Source organism: Mauremys reevesii, linkage group 1, assembly GCF_016161935.1.
Source record: "Mauremys reevesii isolate NIE-2019 linkage group 1, ASM1616193v1, whole genome shotgun sequence".
NCBI lineage: Eukaryota > Metazoa > Chordata > Testudines > Geoemydidae > Mauremys > Mauremys reevesii.
The window spans coordinates 11,336,483-11,360,416 of record NC_052623.1 but is presented as its reverse complement, the minus strand read 5'-3'; the positions used below and the strand labels follow the sequence as shown (position 1 = coordinate 11,360,416).

The 23,934-nt window shown below is 48.1% G+C and overlaps 1 protein-coding gene across 1 annotated transcript; it reads right to left on the bottom strand.

The window, feature by feature from the left end:
- Positions 1-8,552: 8,552 nt before the first annotated feature.
- LOC120401237 (olfactory receptor 52M1-like) lies at positions 8,553-9,503 on the bottom strand. The gene has a single exon (XM_039530965.1). The coding sequence runs from the start codon at positions 9,501-9,503 to the stop codon at positions 8,553-8,555; it is 951 nt and encodes a 316-aa protein (XP_039386899.1).
- Positions 9,504-23,934: the final 14,431 nt, after the last annotated feature.

The following is a 23,934-nucleotide window of genomic DNA, read 5'->3' as shown; positions in this document are numbered from 1 at the left end:
GCCATTGTTTACATGTTAGTTTGAACGGTCCCAGGAAAGCTCAGGTGTGGATTGGAGTCTCCCAAGATCCATTGTCAGTTAAGTGTTTCTTGATTGGGCACTTACTGAGAATAGTCCTTTCTCAAGTCCTTTGCTATCTGGTCACCCTAGATAGGGGGTGTATTAGGATAGATAGATAGACCAAATGCTTCACTGAGGCTACTTAGAATCAAAACACATTGTGATACAAGTACAGAGCCAATATTCATAACTTCAGCTACAAAAAAGATACACACATACAGACAGCATAAACATAACCAGCAAATTACAACCTTTTCATAGACACCTCACACGACAACCTTTGTACAATATTTGCTGCAAATATATAACAGTGGTTGCAACAATGATCGATACGGTCACAGTTTATGTCAATAACGTCACAGGCAGGGCAGACCCACTACTTCCGTGGTTATGACAGGAGGGAGGTGGGGCTGGACTTGAAGAGGCAGGAGGGTTAGACGGTAGCTTTCTGGGGGCTGGGGAGAGCAGGGCAGGCCAGGAACCAGTTAAGCGGGCGCCAGAAAGGAGGGAGGTGATGGTTAAGCAGGAGAAAGTGGGCACTTGGGCTAGGAAGGTCAGCCATTGGGAGTGCCTGGAGATGAGGGGAAGGAAGCGACAGACCTTGGAGTAAGTGAAGTGGATGAGAGGAGAAAGGGGTACGTGGGGTGGGGTGGGGGGAGGGAAGAGTCACCCAGAACATGAGCCAGCATAGCCCTGGGGCTGACATACCGGTACACGCTCTTGTCCGACTGTGCCTGACGGGGAGAATCGCGCCTGTCACGGCAAGGGTTGGGCCCTCGGTCAGTGCCAGGCCATAAGATGGGGATGTGGGGAAGAGAGGACGGGCCTCATGACCGCGGGTGGGGACTCTTTCCCTGGGGCGGCGGGAGCGAGGGGAGTGAGAGCTACTGTGCACGTCCCTTCGGCAGCTGCCCATGTGCCAGCAGAGAGGGAGGTGTTGGTGTGACGGTGCTGCCCGGGGGAGCCGGCTGAGGTCACTTAATCAGGGTGAACTGCAGACCAAATGGGGCAGACAAACCCCAAACGCTGGTGGTTATTCCAGTACTTAGATTTACCAAGCCAGCATAAGACAGCTTCTCTAGTACCTCACTGGTCACTTAGAAGTCCAAACCACGCAGTTCCCTTAAAGTGCCCAGCCTTGGGCCTCCATCCAGACACACCTGTCAGATATGATGATGATTCCTGAAAATCTTACTTCATCATATAAAAGAAAAGGTTCTTCCAATCCCAAAGGATCAGCCACACACCCAGGTCCAATTATAACTTAGATCTTACCCAAAATACACGCTATTAGCCAATTCTTATTAACTAAGCTAAAATGTATTAAAAAAGGAAAGAGAGAGAGTGTTGGTTAAAAGATTAATCTACAGACAGACTTGAATTCAATTCTTGAGGTTCAAATACACAGCAGAGATGAGCTTGTAGTTGCCAAAAGTCCTTTTAGAAATAGTCCATAGGTTATAGTCCAATTTCCATATTCAGGGTGGCTCCAGTCAATGACTGGGGATCTCAATCCTTGTGGCTTAAGGTTTCCCCCTCTTGAAACCCAAAGCAGATCTGAGATGAAGAAGGATCGTGTCCCAGGGTTCTTATACATTTCCAGCAGCCTTTTGGCCTGAGAAAACAATAGGCTTAACTCCTTCTCCCAAACATCCTGGCAATTAGCACAGGGTAATTTATCCATTAAACAGTTCAGATACAGGTTACCACAACCTTCAAAGAGACACATAGACAATAATACTATTTCACTCAAGTTTCATTATAAATGTTAATATTCCTTTTTTGATTTTTGAATTAAAACTATAGCAATAGACAAAACTTGTTTGCTGCCATCACAAGACCTGAGCAAACATCTCCCCTTCTACCTCTAACAATGCAGACTTGCATTTCAAAGCTCTATTCATTTACAGATCTTCCTAACCAGTCCTTAAGGTTCACCCATGGGTCAAGTCAGTCTGTGAGTTGATTAACTCTTTCTGGCCCTGTCATCTTCCAATGAAATATTATATTACACTCATAACATCACAGTTGGTGATTCAGGGATCCCAAACCGCAGGCCGGAAGGGTGCGTTTCATGTCTCTGTGCCCAGCAGGCCGAGCGGGCTGGAGTCAGCATCCTCCAGCCTCCCACAGCAGCTTGAGCCCTGGGAAAGCCCAAACCTTGGGGATTGTGGTAGCTGTGGGCGGGCAGGCGATTCTGTCCCTTGCAAACTGCCCCCCTTCCATCCCTTGTGGCTCCCACACTCCCCTGTGGGCACTCAGAGGTCACCCTCACACCCTCACTTGTATGCACACACCAGCACTGTCCGTCACCCCATGACATGCCTCTCCCCAGGAGTTCCTTGTGTGACGTTATTGATATAAATGGGGACCATATAAAACATGGGTTGCAACCAAGGTCCTGTAGTGGCGCCAAATCTTAAGTGAAGGGGGTCATATAAGGTGTCTAAGACCAGGTTCTGGGTTGCTGGTTATGATTATGCTGTCTGTATGTCTGTGTATCATTTTGTAGTTGAAATGATAAATATTGGCTCTGTATTATCTGTATTTTGTATTATGCTCTGCTTCTGGGAAATATCCCAGACAAGCTGGTGTTAGCCCTGCCTAGCTGGCTTGATGGCCCATTAAGGACCATCAGCTACACAATTGACCCATGGAGAGAAGGCGGACACGCCTTGTGACTCAGCAAAGTATGCAGAGACTTGTCCATGTGACTGCAGACTCCATTTTGGCTGTAATTTTCCACAGTGTGGACAAAGAGATTCTTACACCTGGAAAAGCCTATATAAGGCTGATGCATCATCTCCATCTTGTCTTCAATCCTGCTTCTGACCTCTGGAGGGACTTTGCTACAAACTGAAGCCTCACACAAGGGACTGAACGACCCATCCCAGTGGGGGATGTATTCCAGAGACTCAATTTGAACCTGCAGTTTACTCCATCACTGCTGCAAGCCTGAACTAAGAACTTTGCCATTACTGTATGTAATTGATTCCATTTAACCAATTCTACCTCTCATTTCCACCTGTTTCCCTTTGTAAATAAACCTTTAGATTTTAGATTCTAAAGGATTGGCAACAGCGTGATTTGTGGGTAAGATCTGATGTGTATATTGACCTGGGTCTGGGGCTTGGTCCTTTGGGATCGAGAGAACCTTTTCCTTTTATTGGGGTGTTGGTTTTCTTAACCATTTATCCCCAGGACGAGTGCACTGGTGGTGATACTGGGAGACTGGAGTGTCTAAGGAAATTGCTTGTGTGACTTGTGGTTAGCCAGTGGGGTGAGACCAAAGTCCTTTTTGTCTGGCTGGTTTGGTTTGCCTTAGAGGTGGAAAAACCCAGACTGCCCTGTTTAAGCAATTGGTCCTGATTTGGCACTCTCAGTTGGGTCCCGCCAGAATCGCACCGTCACAGTGGCGTAGTCGTGCTTGGATCCACAGAACCAGGTCAATTAAGCTTTGGGTCAGAACCCCACGCTATCCAAATTTTAAATTTGGGACTGAGAGTTTGGTTGGTTAAAGGTCAGTGACCATGAGACAGAAAGCATCAGGAAAAGCAAGGAAACTGCAAGCCTTGAGAGACAGCCTGCAGTTTGATTATGAGCAAGAACTGGCAGAAATTCAAATGGAGAAAGAGGCTGATGAGAGAAAGAAAGAAGTTGCTAAGAGAGAAGAAAAAGCTCGTAAGAGGCGTCTGGAGCTGCTGGCTGCTGAGGAGAAAACTCGACAGATGCAACAGGAGACAGCTAGACTCCAACTCCAAGTCAAAAAAGCAATGGAAGAACAGCAGAGACTGTATCCTCTTGAAAGTCCAGTTTGTAACAATGTTGGTATGTTGTATAACTCTGAGCAGTTGTCTGGGGGTAACCAAATGTACCCCAACAATACCACCTTTTATGTCAATGCTGTTACTGTGTGTTCAGTAGGGGGTGGCCCCATAAATTGTGCCAGTGCTATGGAGGGGAATGGTAATGGAGAATTTATAGAGTGTGTAAAAGTCAATGGTAAAAGCTGTTTAGGGCAAATTATGGCTTCTAACATCACTCTTGTTAAAGCAGATCTGGTCAAAGAGGAAGATTATTTACCAAATCAGAGTGTGAATGTTGTGATCCTCTGTGAGTTTACTGTCCGTGTGCCTTTAGCCAGAATCCACCTTGAGTGGAATGGGGCTCAGCATGAAGTGATAGCTGGCGTCAGAAAGTTATTACCTAAAGATCTTTTAATTGGGGAAACTGTTAAAGCTTTGTTCAGTCCAGGTAGCCAGTTATGGGAGAGGAATGATCTTAAACCTGTGTCTATTGTGGGCAATGATTTGCCTGAGGTGGGTTGCTCCAAAGGTTTGTCTGTGCCAAGAAGCAGTGTGTCTGTGAGTGAAGTTTCTGAATGTCTGTCTGATGTCTCAGAAGTTAATCTGGAGTTAGATCAAGAGCAGAAAGATCTCATTGGTGAGGAAAATGTTTCTCGGGAGCAGATTAAAGTAGATGGTCAGGTTAAAGCCCTAACTGAGGAAGGAGAGGGTAGATTTATAATGGGTAATGGATTGTTGGCTAGTGCAGCTTGTAAAAGTGAACCTGAAATGGGTAACTGTGATTTGCTGGAAGTAGCTCAGTGTAGTGAAAAAAGCAGCAGCTTATCTGTTGGGAGAGGCAATGTGCCTGGTAGGGAAAGTTTGGAGGAGCCTAGGCAGCCTTGTGAGCTGATGGCTTTGTCTAATCAGCAGTTTGGGAAGGGAGGGATAGTGGAAGATGAGTGTCCATATCCCTTACCTGTTTCCTGTGTGGAGAAATGTGACAGTGAAGGGAATGTGCCTGTCTCTGTCAGGGGTATTAACTTGCCTATGAAGGAAGCTATCTCGGTCTCCAAGCAGTTGTCTGTGAACAGCCCTGTGTGCTGGGACAGGGGAAATGAGATCCCAAGCTGTGTATCTGGTGAAGGAGAATGTGTCTCCGGCTCTTCTGTGTCTGTGGAGCAAACAGAAGGGGCCTTTCAGCCTGTGATGGTTGAGGGTGATTCAGTTGTCTCGGAGTTGGTTGTAAATACAGCTAAAGCCCAGGAAGGGAATGGTCTTGAGTTTGTGTCTGCTGGGGAGAATGGCACTGTAACTAGGTTGCATCCAGTTAGTGTCTTAGCAAAATCCCAGAGAACAGACAATTCTGGTGCTTGTAGTTTGCCAGTTGCTAATGTGTGGTTGGAAAAGGGTGCAGCAACTCTGTCTGGTCATGGTGATACCCTAGTCAGGGCACAAGGAGAGCAGGAAGGTGATTTAATTGTGTTACCTACTGACAGTTTGACAACTTGTAGCAAGAAGGAAAAGATTCCTGAACTTGTTCATGGCCAAGGGAAGGAGACTGCTTCTAACCTGTTATCTAGAAAGTCTGTAGGTGTGCCTAAAAGGGGATTGTGTAGAAATCCGCCTGTTGGGCCTGAGGTGATTCTAAATGTAAGTGAGACCCAGAAAGCGTCTGTGGTTGCTCAGGGAAGTGTTCCTTTAGAGCAAGCCCTAGGTGAAGAGGGGAAGGGCAGAATTTCTGTGAGGGGTGAATTGCTGCTTAAAAAAGCTCCTAGGAAAAGAAATCCTCATGGTAGCCTGTGCAAGCAGTTTACTGCAACTGAAGGGTGTAAAAGTGATTTAATCAAGAAAGTTTCAGTTCCTAACAGCCAAAAATTTTTGGTTGTGAATGGATCCACTGACTTTCCTTTTGAGAGATCCAGTGTGGGCAGCTTTGAAAAGGTCTCAGGTGGAGTAGAAGCTGTTAAGGAAGTTGAGCAGCCCTATAACCACCTGGCTGTGTGTGGCCAGCTTGTTGGGGAGACAATGGTGTTGGGGCAGGAATGTCTCCAGGCTGATTCTGGGAGTGAGCAGTCTGTGCTTCAGGATCTGAGGACAGATTCAGTTACTGGTGTTTCAAAGCAGAACAGTTTTATGGCTGAATGCTTGAGGAGGCAGGGGAGAGCAAGCCAGCTCTCACCCTCAGACCCTTTGGATTTGTGTGGTATCTCTGTAAGACAAAGTCCAGCCTTGGAATCCATAGCAGCTAAGAAGTCAAAAGCTAGTGTCTGTGTTGATGCGAATTACTTGGCTGGCAGGGAGAAGAAAGACTTGCTAATAGCTGTTAGCACAGAGAGCCCACCCCATCAGCCAGTGAATTCTGTTAAGCAAAAGAAATCAGGGTTTAATCCTGAAGGACAAGAAGGAAAGAGAAGACTGAATTTTGCAAAGGGAAGCCACAGGTTAACCCTAAAATGCACAAACTCCAATGGTATTGAGCCAAGGGTGTGGCATGACAAACATGATTGTAAATGGACACTTGCAATGAATTTGTTGTTATTGCTAATGCTAATTTTTGTAACTAATGTGTTGCTATTGCCAAGAACTGTAACAATGTACAATGTGCCTAATCTTTTGGAAAATCCCTTGAACATGTTGAAAGGAATACATGAAAACACACTTTATGTTAAAGGGCCTTGCTATACTGATGTTTCACAGTTAATGCCTGTAAACAGTGTTGGAACTTTTCACAGGGGAAAATACATTCCAGACCTGATGTGCTGTATGAAAGGGGAAACTGAGGCACACTACCATATTGCTTTGATGGCTAAATGCCAAGATTCCTGTACTATGAACAACATCAATATCTACATTGGTTTAATGTTAATTGGGTTCAAAACATTGGCCAAAGCTGGTATGGATAAAGTAGCTGTTTTCTTTAGCTCTTGGCAAGATCACATGAAACATACAGGAACCATGCAGCAAAAGCTAACCAAGTTATACCTTGAGTTTGTAAAGAGATTCATTCATGTTATTGAACATGACTTTGATAAACCATTTCGGTTATACACTGGTACGGCCTCTAGCCCAACACTAGCTGTAGTGAGACAGACCCAAGGAAAGGGGGCTCTTGGGATGCAGTCAGCGATGTTTTGTCATCCCTTCCTGCATCAATTTTGCGTTGGGGGTGTGACGTTATTGATATAAATGGGGACCATATAAAACATGGGTTGCAACCAAGGTCCTGTAGTGGCGCCAAATCTTAAGTGAAGGGGGTCATATAAGGTGTCTAAGACCAGGTTCTGGGTTGCTGGTTATGATTATGCTGTCTGTGTATCATTTTGTAGTTGAAATTATAAGTATTGGCTCTGTACTATCTGTATTTTGTATTATGCTCTGCGAAATATCCCAGACAAGCTGGTGTTAGCCCTGCCTAGCTGGCTTGATGGCCCATTAAGGACCATCAGCTACACAATTGACCCATGGAGAGAAGGCAGACATGCCTTGTGACTCAGCAAAGTATGCAGGGACTTGTCCATGTGACTGCAGACTCCATTTTGGCTGTAATTTTCCACAGTGTGGACAAAGAGATTCTTACACCTGGAAAAGCCTATATAAGGCTGATGCATCATCTCCATCTTGTCTTCAATCCTGCTTCTGACCTCTGGAGGGACTTTGCTACAAACTGAAGCTTCACACAAGGGACTGAACGACCCATCCCAGTGGGGGATGTATTCCAGAGACTCTTTTTGAACCTGCAGTTTACTCCATCACTGCTGCAAGCCTGAACTAAGAACTTTGCCATTACTGTATGTAATTGATTCCATTTAACCAATTCTACCTCTCATTTCCATCTTTTTCCCTTTGTAAATAAACCTTTAGATTTTAGATTCTAAAGGATTGGCAACAGCGTGATTTGTGGGTAAGATCTGATGTGTATATTGACCTGGGTCTGGGGCTTGGTCCTTTGGGATCGAGAGAACCTTTTCCTTTTATTGGGGTGTTGGTTTTCTTAACCATTTATCCCCAGGACGAGTGCACTGGTGGTGATACTGGGAGACTGGAGTGTCTAAGGAAATTGCTTGTGTGACTTGTGGTTAGCCAGTGGGGTGAGACCAAAGTCCTTTTTGTCTGGCTGGTTTGGTTTGCCTTAGAGGTGGAAAAACCCCAGCCTAGGGCTGTGACTGCCCTGTTTAAGCAATTGGTCCTGATTTGGCACTCTCAGTTGGGTCCCGCCAGAATCACTCCGTCACACCTTGTAATGCTCCTTCCCTCCCCGTCACTCACCCACCTACTGAGTACATCAAAAGACCACAGAGGTAAGTGTGGAAAATAACCACTGGCTTTACTGAAGAGAACGAAGTTTCCTTCAGCCATGCTGGATCGAAATCACACAGATAGAGTGGAGAGAGAACCCCAGTTCCGCCTGGCTTCCCACCTGAGCTCCCCCAGCAGGATATCCTGTTCCAGGCATGGGATAACTGGCACAAACTCTCCTTGACCTCTGAGGGCAGGAATTTGCCTTTATATAATTTATTCCTTTTGAGGATGTTGTACCTCTCTTCCCACGTACCCAGTGAACTCCTGCCTTGCTACAAGCCACCTCTGATCTGTCTAGGTGCTCCGCACAAATACTGATGAGTCTGGGTGGGCTTTTCAGAGAAGTCTTAAGCCACACCACCACCCTTCCTGCCACCTGCTAGTCACTTCATGTAGGATTAGGGGTCAGAGGCCCGGCCTACCCAGAGAGACCATCTTAAGCACTCTCTGCCGTATCTGTTTGGTCCTTGCCCCATACACAATGGGGTTCAGCATGGGTGGGACCAGGAGGTAGAAGTTGGCCAGCAGGATATGGATGTGAGGAGACACGTTTTGGCCGAACCGGTGCGTCAGCGACGAGGCAGCAATGGGTGTGTAGAAGGCCAGGATGGCGCAGACATGGGAGATGCAGGTGCTGAAGGTCTTGAGACGGGCACCAGCCGAGGCCAGCCTGAGCACGGCCCGCAGGATCATGATGTAGGACAGGACGATGAACAGCGAATCCATGAGCAGCACCAGAAAGCCAATAGTCAGCCCGTAGAGATTGCTGATAGTGATATCCCCACACACCAGTATCACAACTGCCATGTGCTCACAGTAGGAATGCGCAATGATGTTGGTCCTGTAGTACGCATACCGTTGGACAAGGAGGGGCAGCGGGGAGATGTACAACACGCCCCGGATCATAGCCGCCAGCCCAATCTTGGCTACGATTGTGTTGGTCAAGACGGTCTTGTGCCTCAGCGGGTCGCAGATGGCAATGTAACGGTCGAAAGCCATGGCCAGGAAGATCCCAGACTCCATGGCTGAGAAGGAGTGTATGACAAACATCTGGAGGAGGCAGGCATCCAAGCCGATCTCTCTGTAACTGAACCAGAAGATGCCCAGCAGCTTGGGCATGGTGGAGGTGGAGAGGACCAGGTCGATGACGGCCAGCATGGAGAGGAAGTAGAACATGGGCTCGTGCAGGCTCGGCTCTGTCTTGATGATGAAGAGGATGGTGCAGTTCCCCAGGATGGCGATGACGTACATGGAACAGACGGGGACAGAGATCCAGACATGCAGGGTTTCCAGCTCAGGGATGCCGATCAGGAGGAAAGTTGTGGGATTGAAGCAGGAGCCATTGAAGGGCAACATGATGCATTTGCTGTGCCAGATGAGACTTCAAGAGACGCTTCTGGCCCTGTAATGAGAAGCAGCGGGTGCTAGTTAGCAGAGATTGCATTGCCTCTAACTAGTCCTCAGGCATCTAGTGCTGGGAAGAAACAGATCTACCAGCCTGACCACTCCTTCCCCACTTAACAAATAATTACCCATTGACGGTGAAGTTCTGTGGCCTGTGCTATGCAGGGGGTCAGAGGAGATGATGCAAATGGACCCTTCTGGCCTTGAAATCTATGAGGCACCGATTCAATGAGGGTGTGATCCAACTCCTACTGAAATCAACAGGGAGTCTCTCCATTGACATCAGTGGAGCTGGGTCTGTAGCTCTTCGATAGCATTTTTCTCTTGGACAGTTCTATGAACACGACGACTATGTGCAGTGACACTAGACTGAGTAAACGTGACAAGCACTGTCAACCTGCAGGGGTGTGTGTGGCTGACGTGCTGTCTCTGCGAGAGCCCAAACTTTGCATTTCTTGTCATTTCTGTATGTGGCAAGTCATTCCTTAGGTGGCCTTGATGGAGGGGGCACATTTAATTTCTCTGTCTGTCTGTCTGTCTGTCTTAGCTTCCCCTCCCATCCCAGCGCTGCTTCCTGCATTCGCCTGGCACAGTTAAGCAGAGACAGAATGATCTCTTTTAGGGCATGAATGACAGCAATGTTTGTTACCTAGGGACAATACCGTCACAACCCCCTGGGTGGAGGTGGTGGAATGAGATGCTAAGAAAGAAACAATGAATAAAAAAAGCAACTTTCTCAGAAAACGTTTCGATTCATGGCAATATATATTTAGCCATTCTCATTTGGTGAGAGCGTAAATTACTGAACAAAGCATGAGCTTATCTATCTATCTATCTATCTATCTATCTAATCAACAGACCCACCCACTGTATCCATCTACAGACAGTATATGTTATGAATAGAATAGACACAGGTACACACTGTGGCCTATCAGAATAAGTTACCTTTCGAAATACGTTTCAGGTACGATTAATCAAACTCATTCTTTTCCGACCAGCTCTATCTCAGTTAATCAGGTGGGATTTGATTTGTATTACATGCTCATTCATCCGCTGGTTAAAGGAGGTGGTGCAAGGGGAGCACAGGCTCCCCGTCTTTGCTAATAACACAGGGGAGGGCCCCCCTCTGCTCCCTGTGGAAGTGAGAAGCACCCCCTGCCCCCGTGCTATTTCAATCCACTATTGCTGCCCCACAGTGCTGAGGGCAGGAAAGCCAGAAAGCAAGGCGGGAGTGCCAGGGATGACTTTCTAGCTGTGCAAACTGACTGATCACCAATGGGACAAAGTCTGCCATGTGCTATACATTACACAGGCTATAACACATGGCACCAACAGTGAACATGCCACACCTCTCTTTAAATATACCCAAAGGCTCAGAAATGATGGCCCAGTGGTTAGGGCACTAGGGTGGAACTAAGAAGAGCTTGTTGAATTGCCAGCTCTGCCACACACTTCTTATGTGACCATGGGCAGGTCATTTACTCATTGGTTTCCCTGTGCCTCAGTTTCCCCAAGTGTACATTGGTGATAACAGGAGTGAGTGAGGCTCCATCCATCAAATACCATGAGGCTCTCAGCTACTGTGGTGCTGGGCCCATATAAGTACCGGAGATGGAGAGAGACATTTTCTATTCAATACATTGCCTCTCCTGGGCTCAGCTAAACCGAGTTATGGGGAACATGCTTAATCTACCTGTGCCACGAGAAGCACATTGCTAAAGCACGCAGCCGACTCACTTCTCAGCCATGATGACGGTATCTGTGCTGCCTCAGGGAACTGGAGATCCGGAGCCTGCTCAGCACCGTTCGGCAATAGCTGCGAGGCTTGATGGTAACTTCCCGGGGATGCCAGGCTCAGAGCATGCCAGTATTTATAGCTCCTCCAACGCACGGCCCCTGGGGAACTCCAGCCAGCAGCTCTGGCTCTTTCCACACAGCAACATGCTTCTAAGTTTAGAACCACTCCCCCACCCACGGCTGAACATTAACTCTCCACAGGTCTTGCCATCCTCTGGACTGTACTCTGTGTGCAAACACAGAACACACTCCAGCTGGTGTAAATTGGGGGAGCTCCACTGAAAACACTGGAGCTACACCCGTTTAAACCAGCTGAGGAACTGACCAGCTAGCTGGCTAGGTATATATGGGTGGCGGAAAGTGGGGGGGAAGAGGGAGGGAGAGAGATATGAGTGTGTATGGAGAGAGAGAGAGATACATAGATAGATAGGGGGCTGTATTAGGATAGATAGATAGATAGATTAGATAGGGGTAGGGTGACCAGATGTCCCGATTTTATAGGGACAGTCCCAATTTTGGGGTCTTTTTCTTATATAGGCTCCTATTACCCCCCACTGCCGGTCCCGATTTTTCACATTTGCTATCTGGTCACCCTAGATAGGGGGTGTATTAGGATAGATAGATAGATAGATAGATTAGATAGATGGGGGGTGTATTAGGATAGATAGATAGATAGGGCGGTGTATTAGGATAGATAAATAGATAGATAGATTAGATAGGTCCACATTTTACAGCAAATACTTGTTTAACTTCAATACTTTTAAAACTAACTTTATGGCTAGCAGATTTTAACTCCTAAAACAGATAGTAAATCTGCATTTACTCTTTGGAAAGCTGTTAACTGATACTGGTTCTTAAAATAAGTTGTGATGCTTCTTTGCCCTTGTACAGTAGATCCCCTGTTTGACAGATTAATTGCGGATTGATCAGTTCACAAAATCGAAAGTTCATAACATTGAGCATCTCAAAATTGCAGTAGGTCAGTGCATAAGTTGCAGTATGATGCACTGCATTGCTTTCTTCTTGTTCTTCAAAAGCACTGCAAAATGATTTCCAAAGCACTGAAGACATTGGGGGGTGAAGGGATATCAGTTTGTTCTTCATCAACATCACCTTCTGTCAAGGTTCCTTCCCCACTCTGAACTTTAGGGTACAGATGTGGGGACCTGCATGGACACTTCTAAGCTTAATTACAAGCTTAGATCTGGTAACACTGCCACCAGCCAGAATTCCAGTGTCTGGCACACTCCCTGTCCCCCCAAAACTTTCCCCTCCCTGGATAGCCTTGAGGCTTTTCCACCAAGTCCCTGGTGATACCGATCCAACCCCTTGGAGCTTAACACAAGGAGAAATTAACCATTCCCCCCTCCTTTCCCCCCACCAACTCCTGGTGAGTCCAGACCCAATTCCCTGGGATCTTAAAACAAGAAAGAAAAAAAAATCAATCAGATTCTTAAAAAGAAAACTTTTAATTGAAAAAAAAGAAAGGTAAAAATCATCTCTGTAAAATCAGAATGGAAAATATTTTACAGAGTAATCAGATTCTTATGACCCAGAGGAACCACCCCCCCCAGCCTTAGGTTCAAAGTTACAGCAAACAGAGGTAAAGTCCTCTCAGCAAAAAGGAACATTTACAAGTTGAGAAAACAAAAAGAAGACTAACATGCCTTGCCTGGCTATTACTTACAAGTTTAAACATGAGAGACTGATTCAGAAATATTTGGAGAGCCTGGATTGATGTCTGGTCCCTCTCAGTCCCAAGAACGAACAACTCCCAAACAAAGAGCACAAACAAAAGACTTCCCTCCACCAAGATTTGAAAGTATCTTGTCCCCTTATTGGTCCTCTGGTCAGGTGTCAGCCAGGTTTACTGAGCTTCTTAACCCTTTACAGGTAAAAGAGACATTAACCCTTAACTATCTGTTTATGACACCTTCATTATGTGATTTCGTTTCCATCAGGAAACATGGTTCATATAATTGGTCATTCATAAGACAGGTGTTCGTAAAATCCAAGCTATCCCTTACAGTTGACCTCTCCAATGGCTTCTATTACTTCATATGGCCCCTGCCATCTGGCCAGGAGCTTGCTCTCAACAGTGGGCACCAGCACCATTACCCGATTTCCCACCTGGAATTTCCGGGCCATCGCTTGGCGATTGTAATAGGTCTGTTGGGCCTCTTGTGCCTTCTCCATGTGTTCCCACACTATGGGAGTGACTTGGGCTATCCTGTCTTTCATCTGCATCACATGCTCAATGATGCTTCTTTCCTGGTTAGGCTGTTCTTCCAAGCCCTCCTTGGCAATATCCAGTGTGCCTCAGGGGTGGCGACCATATAACAGTTTGAAAGGGGAAAACTCGGTTGAAGTCTGGGGAACCTCCCTTCTAGCAAAGATCAGGTAGGGTAGTAAGGTATCCCAGTTCTTCCCATCCTGGCTCACCACTTTACGTATCATTTTCTTCAGTGTCCTATTAAAATGTTGAACAAGGCCATCGGTCTGTGGGTGGTAGACTGACATTCTTAGGGCCCGTATGTTTAGCATTGCACACAAGTCCTTCATCAATTTTGACATGAAGGGGATTCCTTGATCTGTCAAGATCTCTTTGGATATCCCTACCCTAAAGAAAATTTGGAGTAATTCTTTAGCTATCGTCTTGGACGTTGTGCTTCGTAGGGGTGCGGCTTTTGGGTACCAGGTGGCATAGTCCAGAAAAACAAGCACACTCTGATGGCCCCAGGTTGACTTCTCCAATGGGCCTATCAGCCATGGCTATCCTCTTGAATGGGACTTTGATAATTGGCAGAGGTACCAAAGGGCCCCTTAAGTGCGGTTGGAGGCCATGCAATTGGCATTTTGGGCAGGAGGTGCAATAGTGTCGGACCGCCATATATACTCCCGGCCAAAAGAACCTCCATAGGATTTGATTGAGGGTTTTATCTATCCCTAGGTGCCCTCCAAACACATGACTATGAGCTAGGTCCAACACTGCTCTCTGGTGCCTTCGAGGTACCAACAGCTGCTCCACCTCTTGCTCTTGTAGTAGGACTACTCTACATAGCAGATCCCTTTTTATCATGAAATATGGCCCTGGGCCTTTGGTTTTCCCCTCCACCAGGACCCCATTCACCTCAACTACCTCTTTTCTAATCTTATTGTACAGCGGATCATTGTCCTGATCCTACCCCAAAGTCTCAAGTGAGGGTCCAATATGCCCAAATTCAAGGGGACCTACTTCTGTTTCCCTCTCAGGGTTGGTCTCCATGGCACTGGGTCCAGCTTATCTACCCTCTACGTTGCCCCTCTGCCAGCTGGACATGATTTCTTCCCCACAAGTGCAGCCGTTTGGATCTGGGCCAGGATCCTGGTTCCCAATCTCTTGTCTGTCCTTCTTTCTCACCTATTCTTCCGGAGCTTCCCAGGTGTAGAGAACAAGTTCTGGGCTAATTCACAGAAGACCAGGAGAGGGCTAGTTACTGGGGTCATTGTATCAATCACGAGGTTACTACCCTCCTCTGACTCATCTATGGGGCGTACGCCTCCAAATACTGGGATGTCTCATCCTATAAGGACCAAATATGGGCGTTTCAGGACTACCCCCACCGTCACCCTTGTGGTATTCTCTTGGACCTCAATTTGTACAGGGATGGTCGGATAATAATTGATAGCACCATGTACACAGTTTATTCTGGTGCGTTTGGCCCGAGACAGCTGGTCCTGCCCCACTATTTTCCAAGAGACCAGCGTGACGGCACTTCCTAACTGGCCGTGTGTCTCTACAGGGGACCATCACGACTCCCACAAGGTTTATCAAGATGCAAAGATCTTCATGATCCCCTAGATTGCACTGCATGGGCTCCTCCACATTAGGGTACTGGGCAGCTATATGTCCTAATTCCCCACAGGCATAATGCCTATACCCTGCTCAGGCCATCCCCCTATTCTTTGGGCTAGGGGGCCTTACCCCATGACCCTCTCTGCCCAGGTCCCCAAGTCCCTTTGCGGTCTCAGGCTGCTCTTCAGACTCCTTCCTCCCCAACATAGTTCTGCCTGGTGCTTCGGAAACCCAGGCCCTTGGGGCAGGGACTGGCCTCTTGACCTGGCGCATTTCTTCCCCAATAGTCCGAGAAAGTTCCTTGGCCATTAAGTGTATCTCTACGAGGGCAACTATCTCATCATAGGAGGCCGCCTCCTATGATGAGGTTGGCTGACCCATCCTTGTAGGTCTGGTGGTAATCCTCTCATGAACCTATCCAACACTACAACTTGCATAATTTTCTCCGCACTGTGGATCTCAGGGCACAGCCACATCCATGTTAAATGGATCATGTCGAACAGCTGGGACCTCCGTGATTTGCCATCCTGGTACCATCACTCATGGAACCTCTGGACCCTTATAGCTGTCATCACCCCGGACATCGCCAGGATCTCAGCCTTCAACTGTGGTTAATCTGTAGCCGCTTCCTCTGCCATGGCATAGTAGGCCTTCTGGGCTGCCTCACAAAGGAAAGGGTCGAGGATGCTGCCCCACTGGTCTTGGGGCCAGGCTTCACGTAGGGCCATTCTCTCGAAGGCAAGAAGATATGCCTCCACATCAGCATCCACTGTCATCTTCTGTAGGTAACTCCTTGCCCTTAGGGACTGTGTCCCATCATAGCCATATGTCAGAGCAGTCAGGCCCTTCAGCTGATTCATGACCTCCTACACGGTGGTTCGATCCTTGGCCACCTGGCTCATCAGCAATTGATTCGTCTCCTTCTGTAGCCATACTGACTCCTATTGGGAAGCCGGCTGGACCCTGGTAGCCTCTTGTTGTGCCGTCATCCATTTTGGGGGTGGGAGTGATTTACCTTGTCCTGGGACAGTTCGCCACAAAGTCAATCCCACTGCTAACACCACTTGTGGCAAGGCATCTCCACTGGCTGAGCCACATGAGTGGAGCCTGGCAGGGACTGTGTGACCATGGGAGAGCTGGCTGCAGGGCCACAGGCTGGAGGAGGCGCAGACTCAGAGTGGCTCTGTGTAGTAGAAGGGGAGACAGCCATTTTGATTCCCTGAGACTGAGCTGGAGCCCCCAGCTTCACAAGAGAAAGGCCGAGCCCAAAGATTCTGCTGCACCCAGGAGGTCTGATAGTTGCAAAGTAATGCACATTGGAAAACATAATCCCAACTATACATATAAAATGATGGGGTTTAAATTAGCTGTTACCACTCAAGAAGGAGATCTTGGAGTCATTGTGGATAGTTCTCTGAAATCATCCACTCAATGTGCAGCGGCAGTCATAAAAGCGAATAGAATTTTGGGAATCCTTAAGAAAGGGATAGATAATAAGACAGAAAATATCATATTGCCGCTATATAAATCCATGGTACACCCACATCTTGAATGCTGCGTGCAAATGTGGTCTCTTCATCTTAAAAAAGATATATTTGAATTGGAAAATGTTCAGAAAAGGTCAACAAAAATAATTAGGGATATGGAACAGCTTCCATATGAGGAGAGATTAATAAGATTAGGACTTTTCAGCTTGGAAAAGAGACGACTAAGGGGGGATATGATTGAGGTCTATAAAATCATGACTGGTATTGAGAAAGGGAATAAGGAAGTGTTATTTACTCCTTCTCATAATGCAAATACTAGGGGTCACCAAATGAAATTAATAGGCAGCAGGTTTAAAACAAACAAAAGGAAGTATTTCTTCACACAACCCACAGTCAACCTGTGGAACTCCTTGCCAGCGGATGTTGTGAAGGCCAAGACTATAACAGGGTTCAAAAAAGAACTAGATAAATTCATGGAGGACAGGTCCATCAATGTCTATTAGTCAGGATAGGCAGGGATGGTGTCCCTAGTCTCTGTTTTCCAGAAACTGGGAAATGGGTGACAGGGGATGGATCACTTGATGATGACCTGTTCTGTTCATTCATTCTGGGGCACCTGGCATTGGCTACTGTCAGAAGACAGGATACTGGGCTAGAGGGACCTTTGGTCTGACCTAGTATGACCATTCTTATGTTCTTATGCCTGAGCCCGGCCGGCTGCCCCTGCACCAGGAGCTGGGGGATGGCCAGGGCTCGAGGCTGCCAGGGACTCCATCCAGCTGAAGGTAGAGTTGCTGGCCTTCCAGCGAGGGAACCAGCCCTTCACACCAAGCTCCAGCCTTCCTGCCCAGATACGGCCCAGACTCCGGGGTGTGGGCTTTGAGTTGTTGCTGTGGGATTGGTTGGGGTCTTATTCAACAACCTTGGTTCCTTTGCCTGTTCCTTCCCCCTTCTTTTCATTTACCTCCCTTCTTTCCAGGTATAAAGTGTTGGGTCTTTTATGTACTGCACTGGTGAATGGGAATAGCCCACAGGCCGTAGAGGTTGTTATTGGTTTCGACATCAGTCCATTAGAAACACAGGGCCATTGGTCCTAAGTGGGGATGTCACTGAGTCCCCAAGGAGAGAGGAATTAGGGGCTCCCATCACTGCTGAAGATTGGGGTGCCCCAGAAGAGGGGCTATGTAAGAATAAAGCACAGGCCTGCCTTGCGATGTGTCTGTGCCTGGGACCTCCTCAGGATTCAGATCCTTGATGACATATTTGCACTCACAAAATAATTACTGGGTGTGCAGGGTGTGCAATTATGAATGAGTCACAACAAGCTGTAAGTACCTCCTTGCCAGGGAGTGTAGTGGGCAGAATTCATTAAAAGGCTGTTGTTGTGGGCAGGAGGCCTTGTGAACTGCTCATCCTGCCCTCCGGAGCTCAGGGAAGCTTTCCTAAAATCAGTCCTCTTTGGACCATAATCCGTGTTCTGTACTGACTTCTGTTCTATTCTAGATACGTTCCACCAGCCTTTGCACCAGATAAAGTCATTTCTAGAGATCGTAAAAAAAAAAAGAGAAAAAAAAGTTTGCAAACCCCTCTGAAAATTTCCATGCCATTTTCATGGCACAGCTTTCAGAAAGGAGGTGATTTTTCATCTATTAAAATTTTGTTCATATTTTTTGTTTTTTTCCTTCTCCTTCCCCCAATTTTGCCTTTGAAGAAAAGCGGGGGGGAGGGGGGGGGAAGAGAGAAGGAAGGAAGAACAATACATGAAAACAACTCAGTAAACCCCCAGAAAATCTGAAAACAACAACAACAAAATCCCAAATAACCAAAACCCCCAAAAGGGCTTGTTGGCTGGTTTGCTGATTTCATTGAAGAAACAGAAAATCATGGAAAAAGGCCCATTTTTCATTAGAAAACTGTTGAGCAGTTGTAGTTGTTTCAAAAGCTGGCCCTACATGGATGTGTGTTAGCTAGAAGCGTCCATGTAGAAATAAATAGAAGACTGGTTCCCCAAACACGGTTTGGTTCTCAAAGTTTGCACGTGTAAGGCATGTGGGGAGGAAAAGGATCGTGTGCCAATGCAGAATCTGGCTCATCAAAGGCAGGTTTTTTGCCTTTGGGGGTAGGGAACCCCCCAGATTTTCTTATAGAGACAGAGCATTTACTCTAGTCTGGGGGAACATGGATACAGCAATATGACCATGTTACAGGTTTCTTATCTCCTGATGTGTGAGGCGTTCGGTGAAAACAAAACCAACTCAACTACAATCTTTACAAGGTGATCTCCCCGTGACTCATTCATTACCTGTTATCATAATGCTGTATTGGTCCTCAACAGACTGTATAATCAGACAATGCATAAAACAATAAAGTGCTTAATTATAAAACTCCAAGCAAATAAAATCATTGTTTTACAGTAGTCATGGTGGAATCCCTTTGGGTAACAGACTTGCTATAAACTGGATCTACATTAGACTATGTTCAGGACAGTCCTGCCCCTGTTGAAGTTCATGGCAAGGTTCCAATAGGAACATGGCCTAGGTATGGATTTGGTATAGATTTGGATAGCTGCACACGCTTGCCTTGGGAAATAGCTGGGGTATGGGATTGACAAGGCATTGGGTAATGGATTGGATAGAGACGGGCGAAACGGAGGGACAGGCTGCCAATGGAGGGATGGATTTCCTGAATTGGATTTAGTGGATACTAGGCTAGGTGACCTGATTACCCATCATCCTCTTGGGAAGAGCAGGTTCAGCATTCCTGGATCTGCTTGGCCTTCACCCGCCCACAGGAGCAGTGCCAGGGTTTCTGGCGCTCTAGGCAGAATTCGGGGGGTGGCATTTTGTGTGCTTCCCACGGGGCATGCGGGAGCTTCCGGTTCCAGTCCTGTCGCGCCGCCGAAGAAGGACCCTCTGCCGAAATGCTGCAGGCGACAGCGGCAGTCATTGAGCTACTCAATTGCCTGCCGCTGTTTTCCGTGGCACGTCGACAGAAGGTCCTTCTTCGGCGGCGTGACAGGAGCGGAACTGGAAGCTCCCGTGCGCCCTGTGGGGAGCGCACAAAATGCCGCCCCCTGAATCCTGGCACCCTAGGTGACTGCCTAGGGTCGCCTAATGGAAGCGCCGGCCCTGCCCACCCAGGTCTGCTGCCATCTCTTCTGGACTCGTGTGTTTAGTGCAATGAACAGCGGTCTAAGCCCTGCAGAGGAATTATGATATGTGACCAGGGCTGGTGCACGGATGTTTCGCTCCCTAGGCGAAACTTCCATCTTGCGCCCTCCCCCCTCCCCGAGCCCTGCGGCAGCTCCCCGCCCCATCCTTCCCTGAGGAGCCCCCCCGCAGCAGCTCCCCCTCCCGGGCCGGGGAGCCATGCGGCAGCTCCCCACCCCAGATCACCCCTTTGCCGCTCCCTCTCCAAGCCCTGCGGCAGCTCCCCCCCTCCCTGAGGCACCTCCCCGGTGGAACGTCCCCCCCGCGAGGCGCCTCCCCTGTGGCAGCTCCCCCTCCCTGCCTGGGGAGCTGTGCAGCAGCTCCCCGCCCCAGATCACTTCTGCTCCGCCTCCTCCCCGAGCACGCAGTCGCTGTTCCACTTCTCCCGCCTCCCAGGCTTGCGTCGCCAATCAGCTGTTTGGCACCGCAAGCCTGGGAGGGAGAGAAACAGAGCAGGGCGGCATGCTCGGGGAGGAGGCGGAGCAGAGGTGAGCTGTGGTGGGGAGTTCCTCTGCATGCCGCCCGCCCTTACTTGCTGCAGGTGGCCCTCCCCAAGCCCCCCTGCCCCAGCTCCCTCTGCCTAAATGGTGACGACGACCGGGGAGGCCGAAGATCCGGCCGCCGCAGAAAATGCCGCCCCCCAAATGCTAGTGCCTTAGGCGGCCGCCTAGGTCGCCGAATAGGTTGCACCGGCCCTGTATGTCACCAAATCCAACCTTGTATTCACACTCTCCACGCTATTGTAATAATCTTTGAACAAAATATGCCTTGTGAGGTGTCATTTGAAAGCTACTAACTCACTGGTCAATGGGATCATGATGAAATGTGTGTAGCAACATTAGGTCTGAAATGTGTTTACCAGACAAGTCTGAATAAACCAATTTCTCAAAGACAAAGGACAAGCTGACACCCTAGCCAGGGCAATCACCTACCAAGTAGCCTTTCCGTGGCAAGGAATTGGGCAGGAACAAAGAGATCTACATCTTAGAAAACACAAGCATGAATCCTCTTTCACCACAAGATTCCTTGAGTGCATCTTCACAGCAGGGGTAACCCTCGGAAAAATGGGGAACAGGCCTACAAAAGTGATGGGCAAAACCACCCCAAGGAATCTCTCCCTTCCACTTCTCTCTCCTTCATCGCAAAAGACAAAAGAAGCAGCCTTGGTGCAGGGAGCATGTGGTGAGAACTTGATCTTGAACCAAGTTTGTTAAGTTTTAGTTAGTAGGAATGATTTTATCTTTATTTCTCTTGTAATCATTCCTGATTTTAATGCCTTATACTTCTACTGACATAAAATCTATCTCTTTGTAGTTAAATAAACTTGCTTTATTCTTTAAGCAAAACTAACCAGGGGCGGCTCTATGTATTTTGCCTCCCCAAGCACGACAGTCAGGCGGCTTTTGGTGGCATGTCCGTGGGAGGTCCACTGGTAACGTGGATTCAGTGGCATGCCTGCGGGAGGTCCGCTGGTAACGTGGATTCGGCAGCATGCCTGCGGGAGGTCCTCTGGTAATGTGAATTTGGCAGCGCGCCTGCGGAAGGTCCGCTGGTAACGTGGATTCTGTGGCATGCCTGCAGTAGATCCACTGGTAATGCGGATTCAGTGGCGTGCGTGTGGGAGGTCTGCTGGTAACGCGGATTCGGTGGCATGCCTGCGGGAGGTCTGCTGGTAATGAGGATTCTGTGGCATGCTTGCGGGAGGTCCGCTGGTAATGCGGATTCGGTGGCATGCCTGCGGGAGGTCCGCTGGTAATGTGGATTCGGTGGCATGCCTGCTGGAGGTAACGCGGATTCGGCATGTTTGCGGGAGGTCCGCTGGTAACGCGAATTCAGTGGCATGCCTGCAGGAGGTCCACCGGTCCTGCGCCTTCGGCGTGCTCGCTGCTGAATTGCCGCCGAAGCCGCGGGACCGGCGGACCTCCCGCAGGCAAGCCACCAAAGGCAGCCTGACTGCCACCCTCATGGCGACCGATGGGCTGCCCCCCATGGCTTGCACCCCAGGTATGTGCTTGGTGCACTGGTGTCTGGAGCCGCCCCAAAACTAACCCAGTGTTGTGTTTAAACTGAATTGTGTGGATATTGACCCCTTAGAAGGACAGAGAGCCTAATATCTGAACTGTCCAGGAGAGAGCTGGACAGTGCAGAATACACTTTCCTTTGGGAAACCTATGCCAGGAGATGTGCCTGCAGGAGTCTGTCTTTGCACCATGCACCACAGCTTGGCTGAAAAAAGAGCACTCACACCTTATAGCACACCTGGTCTAGGCTCCTTCTGCATACCTGGGCAGCTTCCCCATCCAACCAGGTCCCCATTGGGTGGTTCCACTGAAGATGCTCATCCAAGATGGGGCTTGTCTAGTGGACTTTCAGCCTTGCACTGTCTTCTCCCTGTTCTCTGGGGTAATGGTATGTGGCAGGGACGATAGAGATTGGTCGAGGGGTTGCCCTCGCCCTGCCATGTCTATCTGTCCCAGTTATAGCTGTATTTGGACTTATCTTGGCAGACTGTCCTTGGGGATTCTTGTTTTCCTGGTTTGCCAAATATCTAGTGTGTAAGAGTGATGCATTTTGTTTGCATTCGTCATTTGTCTTTCCAATATGTGGCACATGGTCTGAGACTGGTGATCAAGTCTGATTTGTGTCTGATTTGAATAAATGGAAGGGGCTGATCTGAGATTGTTTTGGAGGGGCACTGGAGGGAAACACAAACCAGATTTAGGGTCAAATTTTCAACAGCGCCTGCGCGGCTTAGGAGTCCAAGTCCCATTGACTTTCAGTGAGACTTAGGCGCCTACGGGACAGATTTTTAAAGGATTTAGGCACCTCAAGATGCAGGTAGGTCCCTAGTGGGATTTTCAGAAGCATCCAGGGGCCTATTAGCATCTTTAGGCACCTAAATATCATTAAAAATCTGGTTCAATGTCCCTCAATCACTTTTGTAAATTTTACCCATCAGTCACAACAGGACTTGGTCACTTGTGTCACATCTCCACAGCCAGCGGCAGTGACCCTCTGAGTTCGGGTTGACACACGTCGGCCGTGTTATGAACAGCTGTGTGGACAGTGGTTTTAAGGTGTGACTCAGGCTGGAGCTCAGGTACTGGAGTACAGCTCCCCTCGCTAGGCTTCAAAGCCCTCGTGCCAGCTCTCTACGCAGCTATTTTTAGCATGGAAACGCGAGCCCCCCGAGCCACATCCTGTAGCCCTGGGCTGGCAGGCTCCCTGCTGCAGGCTGTGGAGATGTACCCTTAAGTGGTGCTTTAGAAAATGCTCCCCTGCAATGCACAAGGGGCCAAATCCTGACACGTCAAAATGGTCACAAATCTTTGATTTTTCAAATAACGTCAAAAAAAATCCAAATTTTGGAAACCAGTAAAAAAATTTGACAGAGAAATCATGGTATTTTTCAACCAGCCAGAGAGCCGACTGAAATTTCAAAAGAACATTTTCAAAAGAACCTCATCAAACTTTCAAAAAATGGTGTTGACATTTAAAAACCCCGCATCAACATTTTAAAAAAAATGGCACTGACATAATTTCCAGAAATGTCATTGGCATTTTAAAACAATGCATTGGAATAGCAAATCCTGGGAGAAAACGGTCCAATCAAATGTTAAAAAACGTTTCCAAAAACGTGTACTGATTTTTCAGACAGCTCTGCTGAGAAGCCAGATGATGATAGCAATAGCTCAGTACTCCTCAGGATTAGTCCCATTGGCTTCACTGGGAGTCGGGGCTACTCAGCATCTCTTGAGATCTGGCCCCGTACTGTAGCAGGTGGGCTACTGGTAGGCAAGCCATTCATTCGGTTTTAATCCAGACAGACCTGGTTTGTATGGTTTTTCCCCTATCCGGTGCTGATATAAAACCAGCCATGGTTATCTCTGGTATCATGCACGGAGGATGGTGTTTTGCAGAGTGTGTTGCTCCGCTCCCGCCGGTGTGAGCTCACATGCACTGTGCATGCAATGTCATGCTGGTGAGGGCGGGGACACGCAGGAGAGGGTGGGGACAATGGAGGGGAGGGCCTGGGGGCTGTGTCAGTGGCCACC